The sequence below is a fragment of the Rhineura floridana genome, chromosome 12 (genome assembly GCF_030035675.1).
Source record: "Rhineura floridana isolate rRhiFlo1 chromosome 12, rRhiFlo1.hap2, whole genome shotgun sequence".
In the NCBI taxonomy this organism is placed as follows: domain Eukaryota; kingdom Metazoa; phylum Chordata; class Lepidosauria; order Squamata; family Rhineuridae; genus Rhineura; species Rhineura floridana.
The window spans coordinates 27,691,841-27,716,133 of NC_084491.1; the positions used below are offsets into that span (position 1 = coordinate 27,691,841).

General features: G+C 42.8%; 1 protein-coding gene across 1 annotated transcript; it reads left to right on the forward strand.

Annotated features, from left to right (window-relative positions):
- The first annotated feature begins 1,075 nt into the window (after positions 1-1,075).
- On the forward strand, positions 1,076-23,215 carry DDX25 (DEAD-box helicase 25). Its single transcript, XM_061593066.1, has 12 exons — positions 1,076-1,313; positions 4,959-5,019; positions 6,047-6,109; positions 8,139-8,274; positions 9,485-9,577; positions 10,598-10,700; positions 12,969-13,083; positions 13,961-14,138; positions 16,814-17,051; positions 19,853-20,015; positions 20,102-20,290; positions 22,881-23,215. The coding sequence occupies exons 1-12, from the start codon at positions 1,236-1,238 to the stop codon at positions 22,940-22,942; spliced, it is 1,479 nt and encodes a 492-aa protein (XP_061449050.1). The 5' UTR covers positions 1,076-1,235; the 3' UTR covers positions 22,943-23,215.
- Positions 23,216-24,293: the final 1,078 nt, after the last annotated feature.

A 24,293-nucleotide genomic window follows, 5' to 3' on the forward strand; every position in this document is an offset into this window, starting at 1 on the left:
CTAAGTCCTACTCAGAGCAGACCCATTGACATTAATGAACCTAAGTCAGGCATACCTATTAGCTTCAGTGGGTCTACTCTGAGTAGCACTAGCACTTGGATGCAACCATTACAGTTCTCTTTTTAAAGAAAGCAACCATCACCTAACATTAATGTTCATATTGTAGTTTTAGGCTTATACGCCCTTTGCCGCCTCAGTGAACTCGATCCACAAAGACGGCTTCTATATTTAAAATTAATTTTTAAAAAATAAATACTCGGAAGTGCATCCCACCGAAGTTTCATCCAGGGGACTTTACTCCCGATTAGATAGATAGATAGATAGATAGATAGGAGAGTTTTGAACGCAACAAACAGAACTTCACTCAAGCTTGCTCTGGATCCCTGTAAGGATTCCGTTAATCACCTAAAAATATATATGAACATAACTGTGATTAACAAAACAGAGGTTTTTTTTATTGTATTAACAAAACATTTCAGCTTCCACCTTCATCAGCTGCTAATATACAAATGCTGTTACCAAGGTGGCAGTTATAGAGCTTTGAGGATGGAATGCTCAGAGGGGCACATTGGCACCACATGGCCTGAACCTGGAGGACAGTACCACCACTACTTTGCTTCTGCAAATGAAGCCCCTCTGAGCATTCCATCCTCAAAGCTCTATAACTGCCCCCTCGGTACCAGCATTTGTATGTTAGCAGCTGGTGAAAGCGGAAGCTGAAACGTTGTGTTAATACAATAAAAACCTCTGTTTTGTTAATCACAATTATGTTCATATATTTTTAAGCGATTAACGGAATCCTTATAGGGATCTAGAGCAAGCTTGAGTGAAGTTCTGTTTGCAGGGACTCGACGATGACCCAACCACTTCTCGTTAACAAGCGTTGCTGCGGCGGCGAGAGAACTGACACACCAGCGTTCCGGAACGCTCGCGGGGACATCAGACGACCTCGAAGGCTCGTCTCCACCTCGCTCCTCCCTTGATCTCCATGGCAACCCTGGAGCAAGCCGGCAGCCTACTCGCTCGCTGTCGCCCCCACCCCTAGCCGCGAGAGACTATAAATACTCGCCAGGCAGGCTTTGTTGCCCCGCCTACTCTTCTGCGTTCGTTTCTTTTCTCCGAATCGCAGTTTGAGGCGGCTGCGCCTCCTGGCCTCGTGCTGCGGTGCCGCGTCGCACGGGCTGGCTTTCTTCGGCGGGTCGAGGCCCGCTGGGCAGGCGGAGCGGCTAGCCGAGATGTCGTCGAGGCAGAACGGCCCGAGGAAGGGGCTGGGAGTGAATCCCGATGAGGACGCTGTTTGTCTACCTCAGAAAGTAAGGAAGAGGCGAGGGACTAGCGCCTTGAGGGCCAGCCGCCCTCCACCATCCTTGATAAGAGTGTTTAATGCTTTTCCTACCCCTTTTTGCCCCAGGGCATCTTCAGACCGTCTATTATTTGGGCCCTTTTCCTTTGCAGTATCTTCATCTTGTCGTCCTCCTCCCCGGTTCTCAAAGGCTCCCTTGGTGGAAGCCATGGCCTGGCCTTAATCCTCGATATGGGTGAGTTAGCTGGAGAAAATGGGCTCTCTGCAAATGCCCCGAAGTCCCTTTTTAATAATTCTGCATGTTCTCTTTTAAGGCCATGCATCCTACTAGCATGGAATCTGTAGCTCCTATGAAGAGCCCTGTAGGATCAGACCATAAGGGCTGTGTACTTCTGTAGAGCTCAGGGACATAGAAAGCTGCCTTGTACTGAGTCAGACCTGTTATCCATCTAGGTCAGTATTGTCTGAACTGACTGGCAAGTGACTCTCTACGGTATGAGGTTGGGGACATTCCCAGCCGTACCTGGAGATGATGGGGATTGAATCTGGGGCCTTCCACATGCAAGATAGTTCCTCGACTGCTGAGCGACAGTCCTTTCCCTGACTTTTAACTTGTTGGTTTTATGTATTTTATGACTGGTTTTGGATGCAGGGCATTTGTCCTGAAAGGTGGGATGTAAGCATTTTAATAAACATAAATATATACCCTAGCCCAGCATCACTCTTCCTCACAGTGCCTCAACCAGAAGGCCATACAAAGGCAGTAATTCTGCTGTAGTTTGCATCCTAGTTACTGCTGTTGAGAAAGGTATACTGCATCTGAACTGGGAGTGTCAATTTGGCTACTGTGATTAATAGATGCTAGTTAAACTTTACCTCCCACTTCCTAATTGCCCTAGCTGGTACTGTACTTCACCCCATGTAATTTGGTTGTCTTTAAGTTTTATATCCCTTTTTTTATTTCAACGATTTTGTTTATATCCTGACATTTTAGGGAGGATTCTTACTAGGCAGATCAAAATAATACCTAAATTAATTAACTATATAAAACATAATCTAATGCTAAAAAATGTATTTCAGACTTGCTATGTTGTCCCATGCTGTGGTTGTGTTTTGCATATCTGGCGATGTCCGTGGTTTGCAGCTCTGTAAATTACAGCATTTGGACGCTAAATCTGCCTGACCCGTAGCATACAGACATGCAGTATTTATATCTTAAAAGTGAATATTCTAGGGAAAGTGTACCTAAGTTCCAAGTTCTTGAGAGTGTTTTAAATCGTATTTTAATTTGCTGTAGTTTTCAGTTTGTTTTGATGTTTTGCTTTGTAAGCCACACAGAGAACTCTTGTTACCGAGAGGTGATATAACTGGTTTTGTTTGACAAATATAAATTATTCCTGTTGCATTAGTACATTGTAAACACAGTCATGCTCAAATTGTATGTATAGACTTTTCTTATTATTTTTTTTTTAAAGTATCAAGCTTCCTATTTGGGTTCAAATGATTCCTCATGTGGTCATATACCTTCATGATGGTCCCCAACCCAAACTTGGTTTTTCTAAAATTGTATTTATGTGTTTGAATTGGTTTCATACTTCTGTACACACAAACACACACTTATATGCATGGAATTTTCCGATGAAGGAAGGTTAATATCTTAAATGAATAAATAAAAACAATAGTACTCTCCTGGTAGCCTGGAACTCAATGCAGGCAAGTGAACAGATTGGCAGAGGAGAGAGGTGGTAAAATAATTATCAGCGTACAGATAAAAAGTCTTTTAATAAAAGCAATTATACATGTTTTCTGTGTTGGCCAATAGAGAAAAAGGGAAAGTTTGTTCCTTCTCTACCAACCTGCTTGGTAGAAGACTACTAAATAAATTTCCTACTGAGAGGCTAGTATCTTGCGTTTTCATCCTGGTTGCAGAGAACCAGCATGGATATACAGGCTACTAGCCCCATAGCTGTTCCAAAACATGTCCTCACCCCTCTGCACCACTTGAAAGCTGCTGAGGGTCTTGGCAGACCACCTAATGATTTTTCTGCCTTTTTTGTTTACAATTTGTAATGCGCTACATGCCATGCACGCTCTCTTAGCTTCTTCTCTGCTTGCTGCTTCCTTCGTTCCCATGTACTTCATCTCCAGTTCTTTCCAGTGCCTTATTGTTGTCCTTTTCCCTACCTGGGGCCTTCTTCCATCTTGCCACCAGTCATGGCTTTATTCCTCTGAGGAAGGCAGAGCCTTCTCCCCCATCACTTCCATGGACCACCTGAATGAAGCTCATGGACCACATTTTGGGAACTCCTGGGCTAATAATTTTTGTTGGCTTATTCATAAGGCTGTGTTTCATGGCGCTTACTTCTGCCTGCACACCAAGATAATCTCAAGCTGTTCTCCAGGTGCTTTTTCAGGTGTCTTCGGAGGTGGGTGGATGGCGGAGAAGAGGGACTTTTTACCTGTGGCCCTCAGCTTTTGGAATGCCCACTCTTCTCTGTGCTGAGTCTCATCTTTGCCTATTATCTTTTTCTAACATCAGGCACAAACTATGAATTTTCATGGGTCTTCTAAAACTCCTTGTATTGCTTTTGTTCTACTGATGTGGTTCTGTGCATTATTCTGCTGTAGTATTGTTCATTTGTGGTTTATTTTTATATAGGATTTTTTATATAAAAAAAAGAAAGTAAGCATAGGATTGCAGTTACGCAGCCTGAGCTTGCTTTTTTGGGGGGGGGTGTATATGCTAAAGGTGGGTGAGAATTTCTATTCAGTTCACATTTCAAGCCAAATCTATAAATTTGCACTTTTCCGAAATAATATGAGAATCAAAACAAAGCCATCCTTTGAGATTTGCACTTATTCAAATTTTGAAATGTGGTTTGCCAATCAGTGTTAACAAAATGCATATATATGGGGAAAGTGTGCATAAAAATGAATATATGAGTGAAAATGGCATGCAGCATTGGATTATATGCCAACAAATGGCTGGCAAAAATGTGTACATCAGTCAAAACTGCCTACAAAAATGTGTTTATTAGGAGAAACGCGCACTAAAATGTTGGAAAATTTTCATGAGGATTTAACCAAAAAACCCAGAAATTGCTGCAGAAATGTGGAGAACCAAATTTAAGATTGGAAGAATGAGAAACTGAGAGAACTGAAATTGAAAGATCTTTCCATCCCTAGTGTATGCATACTGATGCGTGCAAGCTCACAGACAAATTGGAAGCCTCATTGAGTTCAGTAGGAGCTCATTCCCAAGTAAGAGTGCAGAGAAGCACAGCTTTTGTCTCTGTGCACTCTCAGCCCTAGGCCTTTCCTCTCTCTTGTCTCCAGTACATCATTATCCTCCCATATCTGTTAACCATTTCCATCCTGTCACCCCCTTCTGTTTGCACAAAACCTTTTACTTCTCAGATTCCTCCTGTATCTTAACGTTTTCCTTATTGTTGTTCCGTCTACTAACTCGTTCCCCCCCACATCCAGTTTGCCTTTGCAATCCTCCAAACTCTCTTTTGCGCCCATCTTCTGACCAACCCTTAATTCGTCTGGTGTGTTTCTTCCCTGGATGTCACAGGTTGGCTGTGCTAGGCCGAAGTGTCTCAGAAGGTTTGTGACCTGTGTTGCTCATACTTGTAACCGTTTCTTTTTCTAGCTCTGCAAACCCTTCACCCCTGGGAGAAATTTTGGGCATTTGCAACATCGCCCTGTTTCAGGTAAGGGACCTGTGAGTGTGCCTTGCTTATCTGTTTAATACAGGTTTGCTTTCTGATCTTACCTACCCTGAATCTTCAGATAGATGAGCTCTAAAACAGACGTTTAGTAATGATGCTCCTGAGAGGCCCCTGTTCTTTCTTTGTGGTTTGAAATACATTGCATTGGATGTACCCTATGAAGCCAAGAGCCCATTGCTTGTACTTCATTAATAGAAACGTAGGTGAATTTCATGGTGGTAATTACATATTTTAAAGCACACTGTCCAAAACGTTATGATTGTATTAATTTACTATATGTTTATCTTGTTTTTCGGACAATTGTCTCCCAGAGCAGTTAGCCTCAATAAAAAGAAGAGACGGGCCCTACTATCAGGTTTACCAAAAAAAAGACAAGAGACAAAAGGAAAGGAGTGGAAGGCAAAGGTAGAGAGGAGATAATTTTTTTCAAGGCCAGAACAAAGCGGTGATCTATAAGCAGGCATTTACGTCCTGCTCAGGCCAGACTGCTCTTCTCTTGGTCATGATCTTGTTTAAATAGCAACTGGTGGCTCTTGCTCCTTTGGACAATGGATGGAGACTTTCTCCTTTCTTCTGCAAGGACAATTACTTCTTGTGGCAACTGTCAGGTGGAGCAGACTTCTCCTTACTGGAAGGAAGGGGAAAGCAAGCTCCTTGCAGCTGCTGCTTCTCTAGCCAGTGGATGGGGCCTGGTTCGTCTTTCTCTTGCTGTGAGGTTATCTCTGGGAGGCTGGCGAATCGGCATGCAGCTGCCCTCAGTGGCCCTCGATCCTTTGGCTTCCTTTCACCTCTGTGGTGTCTACTCGCAATTCAAAAGCCTTCCCCAAAGTTGTCATGTTTTAGAATTGCCTTGCATGTTCTCTAATTAGGCAGACTTTTAGTCAGCTAGGTACCTGGAGCTGTGACTTGGGATGAGTCGTAGCTATATTTTTGTAGGGCACTAGTTTGCATTGTCATTCATTAAAAATGTGTAGGCCAGTCTTCTAATGTTCTGAAAACTCTTTTAAAGGGAGAAGCGATGGGAACAACAATGTAAACATGGTAAAGTTGGAAGACGACGATGATGACCGAGGTAAAATAATGGGCAATGGCAAGTGTTCTTGGGCTTCCTCATCTATTGAGATAGTAAGCCTCAGCTTGCTGCTTCAAACTGCCAGTGGGAGGATACATGACTGAGTACTCCTCCATACCAAAAATATTCAGAAACTTCTCTCTGCATATAGATATCTAATATGTAAGGTAGGGTGGAGAACCCCAGCCTGCAGGCCAAACTTAGCCCACCAGACCGTTTTCGCAAAATTGCACTCATCTGACCCACCCATTATGTCATATGTGACATCAGGTGTGGGGCAGGTAGAGATGCAGCTGCAGAAAGCAGGATTGAATTCTCCATGCATCAACGGATCTGTGAGGAGTTCAATCCTGCCTGGTTTGGGCATGGCTGGTGAACTCAAACCCTGTGATTGAACTGGGAGGGCCAACTGTGGCAGATGTGAGTTGTCCCACCACCTGTCAATCACCTGGCACTGATATGACATCAGATGATTGACAAGTGGGCCGTTCTGTCCACCTGTCAAAGTTGGTCCTCCGGGGTGGGGGAGACAGATCTGGCCTGCCGGGCCAAAAAGGTTCCCTTCTGCTGATGGAAGAGATAAGGCTAGGCTATAGCCTTTTTTCCTGACAGGCTAGTTCTCTATCTGCAAGGGATTATGTGCATGTAAGAGCATTCAGTTGCATAAACTCCCATCTGCAGACTGTGGTACAGACCAGCCATGGGTTTACTATGATGGAAGAAAGCTAATCTACTTATAGGAAGGCCCCTAAAAGCAACAGTTGGGCTGGCTTGTTGCGGCTGTGATTGGTAACCCAAGCATTAGTTCCCTAGGCTTACCGATTAACACCATTGAGTCTACAAGCAAGACGCCAGGATTAATCTGCATGTAATGCTTGCATGCTTTCTAGTGGTGTATGATCTCAGCAATGGTTTTTGGAACTGGCTATCTTACTGCTAAAAATGAAGTTAGCAGGAACAAAATACACTTTGAATTTGCCCTGTTGATGCTTGGCTCACTTTGTGATTGATGCACCCAAAGAAAAAGACAGGTGGATGAGCTGGTCTTGAAGGTTCTTCAGTCAATGGAGTGATGCAAATTGATTTGGGGATAGCTCTACTGCCCTGAGATTCCTGATGAGAATGCATGACATCTGGACTAGAAGGCTTTAAAGATTAACATGGGAAGCCACTATAATTTAAGCGTTAAGGAAAATCAGCCTTGAGAAATTAAGCAAATTCTGATACCAATTCTTTCTGTTGGCGTACCGGTACGTGATGTCCATATGGAATAGCCACTGCCTGAGACAGTTCTGGAGGGTGGACATATGGCAGTTGATTCCAGCTGAATTTACAAGGGGATCCCCACCCAGACAGTTAGGAGTTACACAATGGCCAGCATACATCGATGCATCTTTAACATAGGAAACTGCCTTATACCAAGTTGGACCATTGGTCCATCTAGCTCAGAATTGTCTACACTGACTGGCTGTGGCTCTCCAGGGTTTCAGACAGGATTCTTTCTTAGCCCTACCTGGAGATGCTGGAGATTGACCTTGGAACCTTCTGCATGCAAGGTGCATGCTCTGCCACAAAGCTACAGCCCTTCCCCATCTTTCTTCTTCTCCATGCATGTCTTGTCTTTACAGTCCAGTTCTTTTAAAAGGGAAAAGGTCAGGTACTTTGTATGTTTAACTAAGACCTTCAGAGGCCTTTCTCTTGGGTGCTTCTGCCACACAGAGCCACCAGAAAGCAGGACCTCTTGGTAGGAGTGCCCCAGTTATGAAACAACCTTCCTGGAGAGGTTTGCAATCTTTGTGATATTTCTGTCAGCAGGTGTTCACGTAGGCCTTTTAAATATATTCTGTCCTACGGTCTGGTCTGTCTTTTAGATGCATTTAATTATTATTATGATAATGTGTCTTATGAGCTGGCAATTAATGGGGTGCCTATATACATTTATATACTGTAGAAATGATAAAATATGCTAAACTTCTATGAGATAAATTTAGCAAATAAATAACATACATTTTTTCTTCATGCAACGCAGTGACTTCAGCAGAAACGTCTCTCTTAAACAAGTTAATAAGAAAATCTTTAGTGGAATCCTATCATCATGTAGAGGTTTTACAGCGTGATCCCAGCTCGCCACTGTTTTCTGTAAGAACCTTTGAGGAACTGCATTTGTGAGTAACTAGAGTCAATGCAGGTTTGCACATTGTTCATAAATGGCTTTACGCAATGTTTGCCCTTCACTGGGCTGTAGGTCTGCTTGAAATTGAGAGTTATACATCAGAAATTGAATTGGCCATTCCCCAGGAAATGCTTGTCCATCCTGTTGTCTGAGGTCTGCTTATGGTGTTGCCTCTCCTTGAGCTAAGCCTGAGAACATGCATTCCTCAAGAGCACATTTGGTTTCTAAGCCTCATGTGGTGCCTCTCATTATTGGTGCATTGTGTCTGATTCCTGTTGACCGCGGCTTCCTTGCTCTTCGTTTCTGATTGCCATTTGCTTCCATAGCACTTCTTGTTCCCTTTCTGCCTCCAGCTCTTGTGACCTTCTCAGGATCGTGACACGTACAAAGCTTTTATTTAATCTCGCTGAAACAGTTAAGTCTACTCTGGTTTGAGGCGCACATCACAGACTGTAAAAAAAAAAATACAGCAGAGGGCATAGCTGACACCTGTCTGTGTGTAATTACATAGGAAGCTGCTTTATACAAAGTCAGACCATTGGTCGGTGTAGCTCAATATTGTCTGTACTGACTGGCAGTGGCTCTTCAGGGTTTCGGGCAGAGAGTCTCTCCCATTACTACACGGAGATGCTGGGGGTTGAACTTGGGACCTTCTGTATGCAAGGCAGATGCTCTACTGCTGAGTTACGGCACTGACAGGATATTTTTTCTGGTAACCATGTGGTTATCTGGCGCTGGAAAGAAAGGGGAATGGTGAGCCTGGAAATTAGGTTCCTAATATTCGAGAAATGTTGGGATACAATAGCATCATGCTATTCTGTAGTAGCCTTTTGCTGATATTGATAAGCCACTTTTAGTACTAGCTCACTCCTCTTTAAAAGCATTTGAGGTGAATCCCGCGTCTTTATAGGAGGGGATTTTTCTGATTTCCAGGCTTTTTCATGTGTTACAGATCAAATCTACAGGGTTTTTTAACCTGTTTTGTGAAACTATACAGAGTTGTTTGTCAGTTGTTTTGAACTTTATCTTGATTTTTCATAGCCATGGTAATAGCAACTATGATTCTCCAGTTTATGAAAGTTATGCCTATTGAAGACCTCCACAGTATCTTAATTACCAGACTGGCAGGATTTCCTAGTTTCGCTGGAGTTACCTGAGCTGCTTGCCTATAAAACTATAAATTTCCTTCCTTATTTTAACAGGAAGCATGAACTACTCCAAGGTATTTATGCCATGGGCTTTAACAGACCTTCCAAGATACAGGAAACGGCACTTCCAATGATGTTAGCTGACCCGTGAGTTGGTTTGAAACAAGTTGACGGTTGTTGTTTGTATTGTAGTCAGCATGGAAGACACCTGTGTCAACTAGCAAGTGAACTGTTGAGCCAAACATTTCTTGCAGACTTGGGAGTCTCATCTGTATAGAACAGATAGCACAACTTGTCGAGGGCTGCCTTCTGTCCCCAACCAGCACACAGGTTTAGGGAAGGGATGTTTTCCCTCTGCTTATACTGTGCTATCTCCTGCTATAGTTTAAAGCCTATCATCATATGAAAGTCGCAATGCAGAATTTTTTTCAGCCTGTTCAAGTCATATTTTAATCTGTCCTTAAAATTAGGCTTGCATTGGGTTTTTTCTGCCTCAGTAAGATTCATCTGTGCTTTGATTAGTCTTCCCTCGTTGTTTTGTTCTCTGTTCTTCCCCTTAGCCTGTATTTATTTGCTACCAGCCTTGTGTTTGGTGTCTTGTGTTGCTTGAGGATTCTAAGAAACAAACAAAAACCATTGCAGTTTAATCAGTGGTTTAAATCAGTGCAGTTTTGAAAAGTTTAGTCCATCATCTTGATTTAAAATGGCGTCCAGTTGTATCAAAACAGAGACTAAAATCTGCTCCTTGGTCTTAGGAACCATCATGCAAAACTTTGTTTATGATATCTTAAGAGGGGCCAAATGCATGGAGAACAGAGAAAGTGGTAAACAACTTTTCAAAATATATAGTAGCCTAAAAAGATGTATAAGCTGCCTTTAAGATAGCTTACATTATGAAATATTAAAATACAACATACTTAATATCCTGAAATACCCAGCCCCAAATCTTTGTTAACTTGTACTTGCAATTGAAATATTCTTCCCACTTTGATTTCTGTTGTACATACTTTGTTTTGCCTTTCTTGAACATTGTTGCTGTTTCAGGTAGTGATTCTCCCTCACTAGCATTCCCCTGAAACTGGAACGTTCCTTAGTTTCCCCACACCCTTGTATCTCTGGGCTATTGTCAGCTGTTCGCATTAATCCTGACATGATTCTGTGTTTCAGACCCCAAAATCTTATAGCGCAAAGTCAGTCAGGGACAGGCAAGACGGCTGCTTTTGTTCTGGCTATGCTCAGCAGGGTGAACCCAGCTGACAGATTTCCACAGGTAAAATAATCTTAAGTGATATTGCCATTGACTTCAGAGTCATCCCCATTTCACTAACGCCAACTTGAAATCGAATCTTTGCTCTTAACCTGAGTAAAGAGCTGCTTCCCTGCTTTACATGTTTTCCATAATGTCTGGTCCACTGTTACCACAGAATGGCTAAAAGCATATTTGTTTCAGTGCTGAGAGTTTTGGAAAAACCTGGAAGCTGGCTGGTGGAAGGAAACTGCCATGAAATTGACACACAGTCCCAACCTTGCTGAACTGGCACTGATATCTGTCTTAAGTGGCAGCATGGTAACAAAGTGATGTTAATATCACCAAGAAACTGCTCTCAGTCTTGGCTTTGAAACTTTATGAACTACCTGTTGGGGATTTAAGCCATTTTATTGCATTTTCCTCTCAGATTTAGAGTGGAAAATACTTTCTTGAAACATCAAAAAGAAAGATGTACTTGCTTCTTGTAGGTACAGTATATTTAATGCCCTGACGAGATTGGATGGCGCTAAGCCATCAGTCATTGTTCTTCAGCTGTAAGCTACATGCGGAATTGCAGTTGACTTTCCACACTTGGAGGATAAAGCCTTCTTTGTGTGTAGGGATGTACAAAGCCATTTATTTCAGCTCTCTGTTTCTCATTTTTGCAGTCTTAAGTTCAGGTCACCACATTTCTGCAAAAGTTTGTAAAAGTCTGGGTTGTAAAAAAAACTTCCTCATGAAAATTTATCAGCATTTTAGTGTTACTTAACATTTAATATGACACATGAGATGGATATTTTTAGGACCTATCCTATTTTTTGTGATACTGTGATTTTGCTTTTAATTGTGTATTTTAAATTGTAACTCACCCTGGGACCTTGGGGTGATGCGCAGGTAATAAATTAAAATTTAGTTACCCTCTTTCTCCTCCTCCTTCTTAATATTATTAATAATATGCCAATTTCTCCTAATACATTTTATATGCGGTTTTGACTAATGTACACATTTTTGCAAACAAATGTCCCCGATAGAACACTTTTTTGTAAGTTATTTTTGTGCACACTTTCCCCCAATGTATGCATTTTTGTAAGTGTTGTTTGGTTGGAGAACCCCATCGCAAAATTTGGATAACTGTAAATTTCGAAGGATAGCTGTGTTTCAGTCCACGTATTAGTGAAGTGTGAATTAGGCATTTCCTCAATACAATGCAAACAGAAGCAGATTTCTCCCCATCCCTATTTGTGTGTCCATCCCGTTGTACATCCTGCTATGTTCACCCACATTAGTGGCTGTGACCTAGCCGTATGGGGAGGGAAGAGACCATTAACCTCACTTAAAAAATGAAAGAAAATTCTTGATCAATTTGTTTAAAATCATTTTTTAAAACTTGCGCTAAAGCACTTTATTTATTTATTAATTTAATTTGTATCCCACCCTTCCTCCCAGTAGGAGCCCAGGGCGGCAAACAACGCGCCAAAAACACATTAAGACATCATAAAAACAGATCTTAAAATACATTAAAACAAAACAGCTTTAAAAAAGTTTTAAACAACTTTTAAAAAGGGTTAAAAACATTATTTAAAAGCATATTAAGCAATTCTAACACAGACTGGGATAGGTCTCAACCTAAAAGGCTTGTTGAAAGAGGAAACGTCTGTGGTTACTTTAGTCTTTAAAACAAAAGAAAATAACATGGTGATAAAATGGCACTGAGTGGAATTCTACCTTGTTCTAAAACACTTTTTCATGTCAATGCTGCTGTGTAAATACTTTAATTTTAAAAACAGACAAAAACACAATTTAAAAGATTGATTAAAATATCCTAAAATGCTCCCAAGTGTAAAGGGTAATAGTGGAGGTGAGCAGAGAGATGGGGGCATGGTCAAAACCATACCTTCCTTTTAAAAAAGACAGAACAGCACCAAGGTGATCCATATCTAGCGGATATCTCACTTACTGTTTCTTTTTAGTCATTTTTTTTAGGTCAGGTTTTTTTTTTTACTGCATGAAAAACTATTGAGGCAGTATGGGGAAAATGGGGAGGGCAGTGCTTTCATGACTGGGGGGGGGTAGTTGTTCCACAAAAAGTAAATGAACAAGTTGTAACTCTTCCACAGTAAAAGCCTCATATGAAAGAACTCCAGGGTCCGGAATCTTATGAACATAAGTACTTAACAGTGAAAAAGGAACGTGGCCTGCACTTTACGTTGCTGTAGCTCTGTGCCATTTTGAAGGCTAACCCTTCTGCATCTTTCTGTTTCATTCCATATCTGTTGTCTCTTCCTAAAGTGCCTCTGCTTAGCTCCTACCTTTGAACTGGCTTTGCAAACTGGACGAGTTGTTGAGAAGATGGGAAAGTTTTGTGTCAACATAAAGGTTACGTATGCTGTTCGAGGGAACAGAGGTAAATGCATTTGTCTTGTTGTCCCACATTTGAAATGCTTACGTTAGAAAACCAAATGTTTCTAGATGCCCCCAAATCGTGAGGGGAACATGACTACAATGGAGTGGAAGGACTGTCATTCCCTCCCCCCCCCCCCGGTGCATCTTGCTCACCATCACAATCCCCTTAGCTTGCCTGATAGCTGTTTGGGGGTGGGGGGGATACAGCAGTGAGGGCAGCCTATGAGACCAGCATGAGCCACATTCAGATTGGGGTTTGTTCACATGTCACCTCTGCTGTTGTGAACTTCCAGATCGACTAGTGCCCTTAGTGTATGTGGGTCTGCCCTGCTAAGAACGCTGAAATAATGTGAAATATTGTAACCTATCTCCAACTAGGGGTGTGGAACCTATTCAACCAGTTTTGCAGCAACTGTAGTAGCTGCTATTTCGTTTCCAAGCACAACTAAACGTGTTGATTTTAGCCTCTTAAAAGCCCTTTGGGTCTGCATAAGAACACCACCACCACCACCTCTCAGGTATCGGCCTTTTTCTCCTCGGAGGCCTTGCTTAGAATCCTCTCCCGAGGTAAGACTTGAGGAAATAGAACACAAGCCATCTGTTTTGTTCCATACTGTCATGGCCCACTTACCTAGTGATGCTTCCATGATGGGAACGTTGCAGCTGCCTATTGAATAGTGTCTGTGACTTGGCGCACTGTCCCTGCCTGTGCACTTGTTGAGTGTGTACAAGATACAGATTTTGTGTCAAGGCTGGTGCTGTCATTATAGGAAAGGGGAAAATAGCTCTAGGAAAAGTAACTGTAATAATGCAGATTTTTTTAGTTTGGCAAATATGTACTAGTTGGCATAGGAGAAGTAACTTAATCTCTCTCGCAGTTCCAAGAGGAACTGTAATAGAAGAACAGATAGTAATTGGAACCCCAGGGACTCTGCTAGATTGGTGTTTCAAGCTAAACTTTGTGAATGTGAAGAAGATCAAAGTGTGTGTGCTGGATGAAGCAGATGTCATGATCGACAAACAGAATTTCTCAGACCAGAGTGTCCGTATTCACAGGTAAACATGTGTTCTTTTTTGGTAAGACAGATGTTGGAGAAGCAGCTCATTTCTTGCTTTAAAAAGTGCTACATGTTGAGCACCTAGGACGCTTTTACCAACTTCATTTGTATTGATAGAACTCCCTTTTCAAGTAATTTATTATTACATGGGGGAAGGCCTGTCATTTTTGTGACCTGCCAGTGCCCAAAGCCTTTTCCTACACTGACAATTGCTTCCATTTAGGAAGAACTGGGAACATGGGATTGGCCACAGCTTGCTGCTTTCCTTTCTGATGTACACCGCCCAGAGAGCCTTTTAGGCTTAGGGCGGTATATAAATAAAATAAATAAATAAATAAATAAAAATGAATAAGGGACACCTGCTGCCCAAAATGCTCTGTGACAGTCCTTGAATTCCCACGCTGACTTTCATGCCTGCTCCCAGGTCTAACCGAGGCTTCGTCCTCGCCTTAATAGCTCTCCAAGGCCCTGCTCCTCCTTATCTTTCCATGTCTTTATTCTGAAAACATTCCTGCTGGCGACTCCTGCTGGTCCAGTTCCACTCCCCTCAGCCATCCAGAGGCCTGTCTGCCCTTTTCTCCCTTCCTGCCCCTTGATATTCGGACCTGTGTCTTAGAATGCCATCACAAGGCCATCTCTCTCTCTCCCTCTCTCTCCCTCTCCCTCTCTCTGTTCCCCATGCCTGCCCTGCTAAGCCTAAGCTTAGTTATAGTCATTTGGTGAACACTTAGTCCAGGCATTTGATGGGTGAACGACACTGTTCCTGACAACCCATAGATCACTGGATGAAAGAATGTTTTTAACTGTAATTGTTGTTAGAATCCTTTTCTGTTGTTGTTAAATGGTTTTGTCGATGTTTTAGCCACCCTGGGCGCCTTTGGGAGGAGCGGTGGGATATATATTCAGTTTAAATAATAAATAAGCATTTGCAGCTGAAACGACCACATGTCACCTCTGCTCCCCTTCTTCGATTGCTTCCCCTTTGTCATAATTTTAGGTCATAAGCTCCTGGGGCAGGGAACTGCCCCCTTCTACTCTGTGAAGCACCGTGCATGCTAATGGCACTATAGAAATAAAATAACTGGTTTAGGGGGAAATGCATGTGCGCTGTGGCCTAAAGAAAGATGCTGCTGGACTGCAGCTGCTATCATCCCTGACCATTGGCCCTGTTGTCTAGAGCTGTTGGGAGTCCAGCAGCATCTGGAGGGACCAGCATTAGGGATAGGTGAGAAATTTGATTCAGTTCATATTTAACACCACATGTATAAAATTTGCACTTTCCAAAATGTTATGAGAACCGAAACTCAGCCATCCTTTGCAATTTGCACTTGTTTGAATTTTGTGATGCATTTTGCCAACCAATGTGTATGTTAGGGGAAAGTGTGCATAAAAAATAAATACATGAGTAAAAATAACATGCAAAAATGCATTGTGTGACGAGAAACGGCTTGCAAAAATGTGTACATTGGTCAAAACTGCCTGCCAAAATTTGTTTGTTAGGAGAAATTACCACTAAAGTGCTGGAGAATTTTCATGAGGATTGTTTTTTTTAAAATCGCCAATTGCTGCAGAAATGTGAAAAACTGAGTTTATTGGAAAAAATGAGAACCTGATAGAACCGAAACTGACAGATGTTTCCATCCCTACCCTGCATTTAATGCCTGTGAAGATCATATAAGCTTGCAGAATGACAGCTTAAATGTCTGCAAAATGCCCTATAACATGGGCAGATACAGGAACTTGGTCCTCCTGTCAATTTAGACAAGTCTCTAATTTGGCTCTTACAGTTTTGTCTCTCATTAAGTCAAAGATACACCGCACAGTCCTTTTTCTCTAGTTCATGGAAAGGTCTGGGAGGTGTTGGGACAAGACCTCTTTAGCTGTTAATATTTAGAAATGGGAGCCTGTGAAATATAGCGCTAGCGAAGAAATTGAAGGAGGCGGGCAAAACCAGCAACACAGCCTGCTCCAACCGGACTGTCCTCTCCTTCCTCTTCTCTCACCCCTCTCCCAACTTTTACAACTGCCCTCTGGGAAGGATCTTCAAGTTGTCAGTTCCTGCTTCAGTGGGGCTTTTGGTTTGTTTTTGTAGGCATGTGGATTTGGTGTATCTTTTATGTGTTATAAAAATGAGTTGCTTTGAGGACTCTAGCTGGAGATGTAAATCTTACTTTGCATGAACCTCACTTGTTACCTGGTTACAAGCTAGGGGTGAAGAGCATTAGGAACCTATGATGCTGCCTCATATCAAATCAGACCATTGCCATCTAGCACAGCGAGCTAAGGTGTGGTCCTCCCGGCTTTCAGGCAGAAGTCTTTCCCACACCGGCCTGCAGATGCCAAAGATTGACCCTGGGATCTTCTGCAGGCAAAGCATGTGCTCTATCATTAAGCTGCAGCCCCTCCCCAATGAGTACCTTCATTTAGATCAGAGGTAAGGAATCTTTGGCCCACCAGATGTTTACGAACAACTCCCGTCATCCCTTGCCATTGGCCATGCTTGCTGGGACTGATGGGAGTTGTACTTCAGAAACATCTGGAGGGCCAAAGCTTCCCCACACCTGATTTTTAAAGAGGCTCATCTGCACAATTTGACTCGGGGATGAAATGTGGACTGCTGCAAAGCAGTGCGAGCCCCATTTACATTGGGACTGTTTTTTCTTTTTCTTCCAGAGCTTTGTCGCCCAGTTGCCAGATGCTTCTCTTTTCAGCCACCTTTGAAGACCCTGTGCTGCAGTTTGCACAACGCATCGTCCCTGATCCCAACATTATTAAGCTCCGCCGAGAGGAGCTGACGCTCAACAATATCCGGCAGTACTACTTTGAGTGTGAGAATAAGGAAGATAAATACAAAGCCCTGTGCAATATCTATGGCAGCATCACCGTTGGCCAAGCCATAATCTTTTGCCAGGTAAAGTGCCCTTGCAAGATAACAGCTAAGTCGGGGATTTTAGGGATGTCAGAGGACTTTGCCGGGAACAGAAATGTCTGGGGTTTGCTTATTCATCCCATGTCCAGAACAGAAATCAATCCAGCAAGTATGATTGGTATTCATTGTTGTTTTCAGTCTGAAAATGATACATAATGGATAATGTTCTGTTCCCATTTTCATTGTGTTTCCCTTACATTGAGATGAATGGGGTGGAATAATTATGTAAGTTATGTAATTTTGCCACTGCAGAGAGTGAAAACAGTAATATACTACTTGGCAGAAAACAAAGTGCAGTGGAATGGAAATGGTTCTGTACGCGACTAATACAGGGCAGGACAGAAAACAATGCCTTCTTACATCCCTGCTCAGGTGCAAGAGAGAAACCAACACTTATATTTGGGAGGGGAGGGGTTAGGGAGTAGTGGTGGAACTGGAAATGTGTTGACTTCCAACCCATTGCAAGGCAATTGTGAATAGCCTGGCAAGCAGTGCATCAGCTTGATTTGGTTTCAGTAAACAAGATGAATGCTTGAGCCCTGAGGTCTCCTCCCGTTAGTTTAATCTGGCCAAATCTCTCATAGTCAGGAGGACTTCATTGTGAACCCAAATGCTCAGACCCAAGCATCAGAATCGGGAAGATTGTGTCAGGCAATGAGTAATCTATGAAGGATTATTTGGCTCCCCAAATAGAGCGACACTCCACCAAGCCCCAAAAGGGAGACCTCTGCAGCAAGCCAGACGGTATTGTAGGAATCCCTGGCTGCTGTTCAGTAACCAGTGAAACAGGAGGATATTTTGCAGCACGTGAAGCCTGCCGGAGGATGTTAAAGCACAAATAACTGCACAACTTTTTCCACAATAAAAGAACAGTTTGCCTTGTTAAGAGAACAACCTGCATTTTGGGATTTTCTGGAACAGGTAGTCCTTGATTTTTTCTTCTTCACAAGCCTGGCTATTAGAAAAAATCCCAGATGCAGATCTGTTAGTGATTTAGTGAAGATTGTCTCCTGCTTGTTAGTAAGCTGGGGAAACTGAGGGTCGTCATTGCAAATTCTATTTTTTCTCTGACCAAGGATACATTGGCCCACTTCAGATTATCATGCTTTGTGAAGCTGAGAATAATCATCGGAGCCCAGGGTTCCTCACTACATCACTTCTCTTTTGTCCCCCCCCCCCCAAAAAAAAATATTGCATGCTGGCTTCAACAAGAAGTTCCTCACTCTGTACTAAGCCAGAGATCACCATTATACACAAATAGGGAAACTGTGATGTCACTTCAGTTAATGAACCAGGATGAGATCTTCCCACAGTCTCTTTTGTTTCAACCAATTAATTAACCATTATACTAAATGAGCAAAACCACAAATGAAGCCAGTCCTGGCACCCTTGGTTAAATAGCAACAGCGTCGGTTTTCTTTCACTAATTGGAGCGCAGTTGTTTTCAAAGTTCCTCTCAGTTGAATGCCCTTTTCCTCATTTTCTCCTCTTTCTTACAAGCTGTCTGCTTTCTCTCCCCACCTCCTTCCTCTCTCCCTCAGGCTTCTCTGTTCAGCTTCTCTCAACAACTGTCTCCTTGAGAGGACTGCTTCCCTTTCGAGGTTCTACACCTTTTCCTTTGCATGCCCCACATTCCATAACTGATGGCACGCAAGCACTTGATAGGGAAGGAAAATGCAGGGGTGGGTATCATGTTTTCCCTTGGAGATAGGGACAAGACTGATGGCTGATGAGCTAACGTTGGCTTTGCTGGCGTGCATACCTGTCACTTTGTTTGAAAAATTGGGACGAAGCCAGGCTGGGGAGCCTGCTGTGAGTCTTGAAAACACAACTTCTGACTTCACCCAACAGCAGTGGAGGCTGGTCCATTAGGGCACATGGCATGCTGTCCCACCAGCTTCAATCTGCCCTCAGCCAGCTCCCACCTGCCTTACCTTCTTACTTAGAACCAGTCCAGGAGACGGTGCCGTCTGTCAGCTTCCTCCTCCTTAATCTCAGTGTTGCACTTGTAGAACTCTGCAGGGAAGGGGATGGGCCCAAACTACAATTAGTTGGCTGTGCCTGCCATTGGTTCTGGCTCTATCTACTGTTTGGGTACCCCGCTTTCTGTACCAGTCACCACTATGCAATAGGAAATTACTGCTCAGACTGTGTGCAGTCTTGATATGGCCTTACTATTCAGTTACCAGTAGAGACGGGTGAGAAATTTGATTAAGTTTGCATTTAAAGCTGAGGTTATCAAATTCCCACTTTCTGAAACGATATGTGAACAGAAATACAGCCGTCCTTTGGAATTCGCACTTATCCAAATTTTGTGATGCAGTTCTCCAACCAAGCAGTGTTTGCAAAAATGCATGTATTAAGGGGATGCGTGCGTAAAACTGAATATGTTAGTGAAAATAACATACAAAAATGCATATTAGAATAAATTGCTTGCAAAAATGTGTCCAGTAATCAAAACTGCATACAAAAATGTATGCATTAGAAGAAATCTACACTAAAATGCTGAAGAATTTTCATTAGGATTTTTTTTTAAAAAAAATGCAAATTGCTGCAGAAACGTGGAGAAGAAAATTTAAGATTAGCAAAATAAGAAACTAAGAGCCAAAATTGACAGGTCATTCCATCATTATTTACTATGGGGAATCCAGTGTGGAATGAATGAATGGTTCAAGACCGAAGTGCTGAAAGTTATATCTGCCAAAATAGAAACAGGGCTATCTGTCAGTGCAACAAAGGCCGTAATCTTTTGTGTTACCACCATTCCTACATTCCTTTGATAGACTCGTAAAAATGCAAAATGGCTGTATCGGGCTCTGTCGAATGATGGCCACCAAGTATCCCTGTTGAGTGGGGAGCTTGCAGTTGAAGAGCGGGCAGAAGTGATCCAGAAGTTTCGTGATGGCAAAGACAAAGTCCTCATCACAACCAACGTCTGTGCTAGAGGTATGATTTGAGCAAGCAAATGCAAACTGGGCTGCCGGTGACGTGCTTCTTCCACCGTAAGTGACCTCGTTTATGTCTCCCTATAGGCATTGATGTGAAACAGGTCACGATCGTGGTCAACTTCAGCCTGCCTACAACGATGTCGTTCTCTGCCGACTTCGAGACGTACCTCCACCGCATAGGTCGAGCAGGCCGCTTTGGAAAGAAGGGCTTGACGTTCAACATGGTTGAAAGGCATAATTTGCCACTTCTGTATGCAATTCAAGAGCACTTCAGTGAGTATAATATTTTCATCTGGCTAATGGGGACAGAACATTAGACTTCATTTTTGGGTACTCGGGATTTGAATCTCTGTTCAGAAACATACTCACTGGCCTTCAGCCTCTGCAACAGCAGTAAATGAGAATTAAAAGGCTGCGTATCAGTGAAGACAAAATGAGAGAGAAAGAGAAGCATTTCAACTTTACGGTTAGGCATTTTTCCTGCCAGAAAAGATTTGGTCAAATAATAGTATTTCTAACTTCTGTTAGAGCAACATATACTTTAATCATTTGATATATATGCTAATTTCAGGATCTAATCTGTGTGCTAATTACAGGTTCAGATTATTTATTACTTGTATAGCCTGCCCTTCCTCCAAGATGCTCAGGGTAGCATACATAACTGTTCCCTCTCCCCCTTTATCCTCACAACAACCCTGTAAGGCAAGTTAGACCAACAGATGGCGACTGGCCCAAGTCTTTTTAGATTTTGTATCCCTCCTTTATTCCATCATGGAATCCCAAGTTGGCCTACATGTGGTTCCCAGGCAGTCATTCCTCCCGGCACTGAACAGACCCAGACCTGCTTAGCTTTAGTTAGGTGGTGGCCTCATGTTCCTTCAGAGCATACCCACGGAGCTTCATAGCTGAGTGGAGACCTAAAACGCCCTAGTTCTCTAACCATTGAACAGCATTGGCTCTCAAATCTGTTAATTTCCTGAGCTGACAATCACAGGGAACCTTTTAAAAGTTAATTTCTAGACCAGATAGACCAGGGATGGGAAACCTTTGGCCTTCCACGTGTTACTGGACTCTGGTTCCTGTCAGACCCTGCCACCTTTTCCCATGGTCAACAATGATGGGATTTGTAGTCCGAACAACATCTGAGGGGACCACCTTGGAGCCTGCTCCAGCGGGCCTTTCTTCCCCACAGAGCCTTTCTGTCACTAACGGCAATGTGAGAAGGATCCTGATTACTTTGCGTGTGCTGATATTGGTGCGTTTTTGAAAATGCTGTTTACTTGCAAGCTGCCTTGGAAGGAGGTTTCCATTAATTTGTTTATATGCCACTTTGGGGGCAAGGCCCCCAAGTAGTGAACAGAATAACACCAAAGAAAATATAATAAAATTACAGTAAATACAAATTCAGAAGTCCAGTGCATCAGTAAAAACATCAGTTAGCACAAACCCGGGCACCCCATGAATCACACTTTATACATTCGTGAGTTGTGTTTGTGCTCTCGCAGGTTAACACAGCTGCCACCCACAAACCACAGCCCACGCAACAAGCTTCCCCGCGGAAGCAGCTACAGCCATGGGAAAGTTCTTACAGTTGCTCTCCAAGGTGTGGGGCTGGCTGGCTCAACCTTCTGGCTCCTCAACAGGCTGCAGTTCTCCAGGTGCAGGAACAGGAACAGGAGCCGGTGCAGTAAAGAAGGGCTGGGGAAGCTAAATCTGATATTCACCTCCCATCCTGTTACTGCTAATTTACATTAGTCTCACAACTCTGAATCCTGAAAGGTGGGATATAACTGATAATAAATAAGTTAGATATTTAGGTAGTAGTAGAGTTAATTGATCTATTCAGAAATAGCACCTTAAACTATTTGGCTTATACCAATTCATACTTTAGCAGGATCAGGAAATTACGAGTGGTCCTGATATTTCTTTTAAAAAAGCCCTCCATACAGAGTAAGTTCCTGATGAAAACTCTCCTGTGGTTGCCACATGGCTATAGAGTGGTGGAATATGGCCTTGCCTGCTGTTTTATATATTGGAGCTGTTTACAGAGGGCCTCTTGAAAATATCCACCATATTTGTTGCCTTAAGAATTAGGGTGTGGTGTAGTGGTTAAGGTGTTGTACTAACACCTGGGAGACCAGGGTTCGAATCCCCACATAGCCATGAAGCTCACTGGGTGACCTTAGGCCAGTCACTGCCTCTCAGCCTCATGAAAACCCTATTCATAGGGTCTCCATAAGTCGGAATCTACTTGAAGGCAGTACATTTACACTTTTAAGTATTGGAAAGATTTTACCAAATTTTTCTAAGCAGGGGAAGAAACCCTCCCAACAGTTTCTCAGGGCTGGGGCTCACCATTAGCAATGGCATGAGCACGTCGCCTTTCCAAATATGGGGCTTTTTTGTGGGGGGTGGGCCGCAAGTGGTAGCGGCAACTGTGTAAGCATCCTGGCTGGCATAAAAACATTGGTGGAGAACATTAAGAGAAAATTCTGCAATGTTGCTTTTTGCTATGCGGGTGAGAGACAAAAAACATTGGACATTTTGGCCCAGTAATGCTATGAACTTAAGTGGGTTGCATCCAGTGCTGTTCCTACTTGGAGAAGACCTATTGAAATCAATAGACATGGCTAACTTAGGTCCATTAATTTCATTGGGTCTACTCTGAGTAGAAGTTAGTTGGCTGCAGTCCAGTAATACCTATCTACCCTCAACATGGAATCCTTGCACATTAGAGAGGAAGATAGGCCAAACTACTTGATGCTATTGCTAACCAGCAGCTTAGAAATGGTTGGGCTCTGCTCCATCGCCTCTTCTCTGAGCTGTGGAACCACCCTTCCAGCGAAAGTTTCCTCTTTTTCAGAGACCGCCATCAAACACCTTGATCCTGAGGATATGGAAGCACTGGAAAAAATAGAAGACTGAATTCTTCTGGTTCGGCACCTTGGGCCCTCCAGATATTGTTGGGCTCCATCTCCCAGTTAGCCCCAGCCCAGCACGGCCAGTACCAAGGAATGACGGGAGTTTGAGGGCCACAGGGTCACCATCCCCAAAGAGTTCTATAAAGTCATTTAAACCATTTTTTCAGACCGTGATGATGATCTGTCAGAATAAAAAGAGACTTATTTTTTGCCCTTGGTTTTCTTTTGTTTCCACAAACTGTTAAGACACATTAAATGCCTTGCATGATTAGTAGAACTAACCTTGGTCTTCTTTGACACTTGTCTCCAGGCTACATATATGTCTTCAATATTTTGACAGAGGTACAGATATGACCTGTTGTGATTTGTGATCTCTTTTTTTGGGGGGGGGGGATGGGAGAACACTTACCAATACAGACCATGTGGTCTTCACTTACGTGTCTCAATGCCATATGGGGTATAACTTCATCCCATAGTTCAGTAATACTCTAGTCCATACCTGTGCTAATGGAAATATTCCTGAATAATAACCTTGAGTGTTAGCATCCTTTATTAGGAAGCAATCTGTGTGAACTGAGCAAAATTAAAGGTTAATAGTTAATAGAATTGAAGGTTTTAATAAAAGCAGCATGAGCAAGGTGGTTATTATGAGTAATTAAGCTACCAGCCTCTAGATGTCAGCAGTTGCTTTCACTGAACGGTGTGGCAGAGGCAAATCAGTCTTGCCTTCAGAAAAATGTGTATCTTATTCCACTCCCCTTAAAATTTTGCATGGGGTTTCAGCTTATTTTAATGATCACTTGTTATGTGTTTCTGGGTGGGTGGGGTCAGCTCAGCTTGCTAGTGTCATTTCTAGCTGTCTTCTTGTAATACCAGTCCTAGTAGGATTTGCAGTAAAAATTCATGTGGGGATTAATCTTGCTCTGCCGTCTAGCTTTTTATTAGCCATGAATAACAAAAAATAAATAAATTAGATTATGGGGCACAAATGAAAACAGCAATCCTCAGGATGCTTACTTGGTCACCATTCAGTAAAATGGGACTTGCTGCTGAGTTAAACTACATTATATGCAGCATGGTCATAGCTGCTTGAAGATGTTTTGCACCACGCAGTAGGCAAGATGCCCCCTCCAAACATAGCAGCCAATCGCACTGTCAGTTGAATCTTCCTTCACTGCTGGTTTCAGGATGACATCCTCTGCCACAGTCATGACTATCTGAAGGCGTGCAGGCCAAGCCCCATGCCAGCTTCAGCTTCTACCCTTTGCTGCTTCCTGCATCAAGCGCCTACTGTCCGAGGCATCTGCCCCATTATGCTTTATCCTAATCTTAGGTTTCGACTGTTCATGAAGAAA

Bases quoted from the DNA above. Each gene is read 5' to 3' on its own strand.
- DDX25 (XM_061593066.1), top strand. From the start codon at position 1,236: ATGTCGTCGAGGCAGAACGGCCCGAGGAAGGGGCTGGGAGTGAATCCC. The intron at 1,314-4,958 runs GTAAGGAAGAGG...TTCTTTTTCTAG, and splicing joins CTGTTTGTCTACCTCAGAAA to CTCTGCAAACCCTTCACCCC. The intron at 14,139-16,813 runs GTAAACATGTGT...TTTTTCTTCCAG, and splicing joins CAGAGTGTCCGTATTCACAG to AGCTTTGTCGCCCAGTTGCC.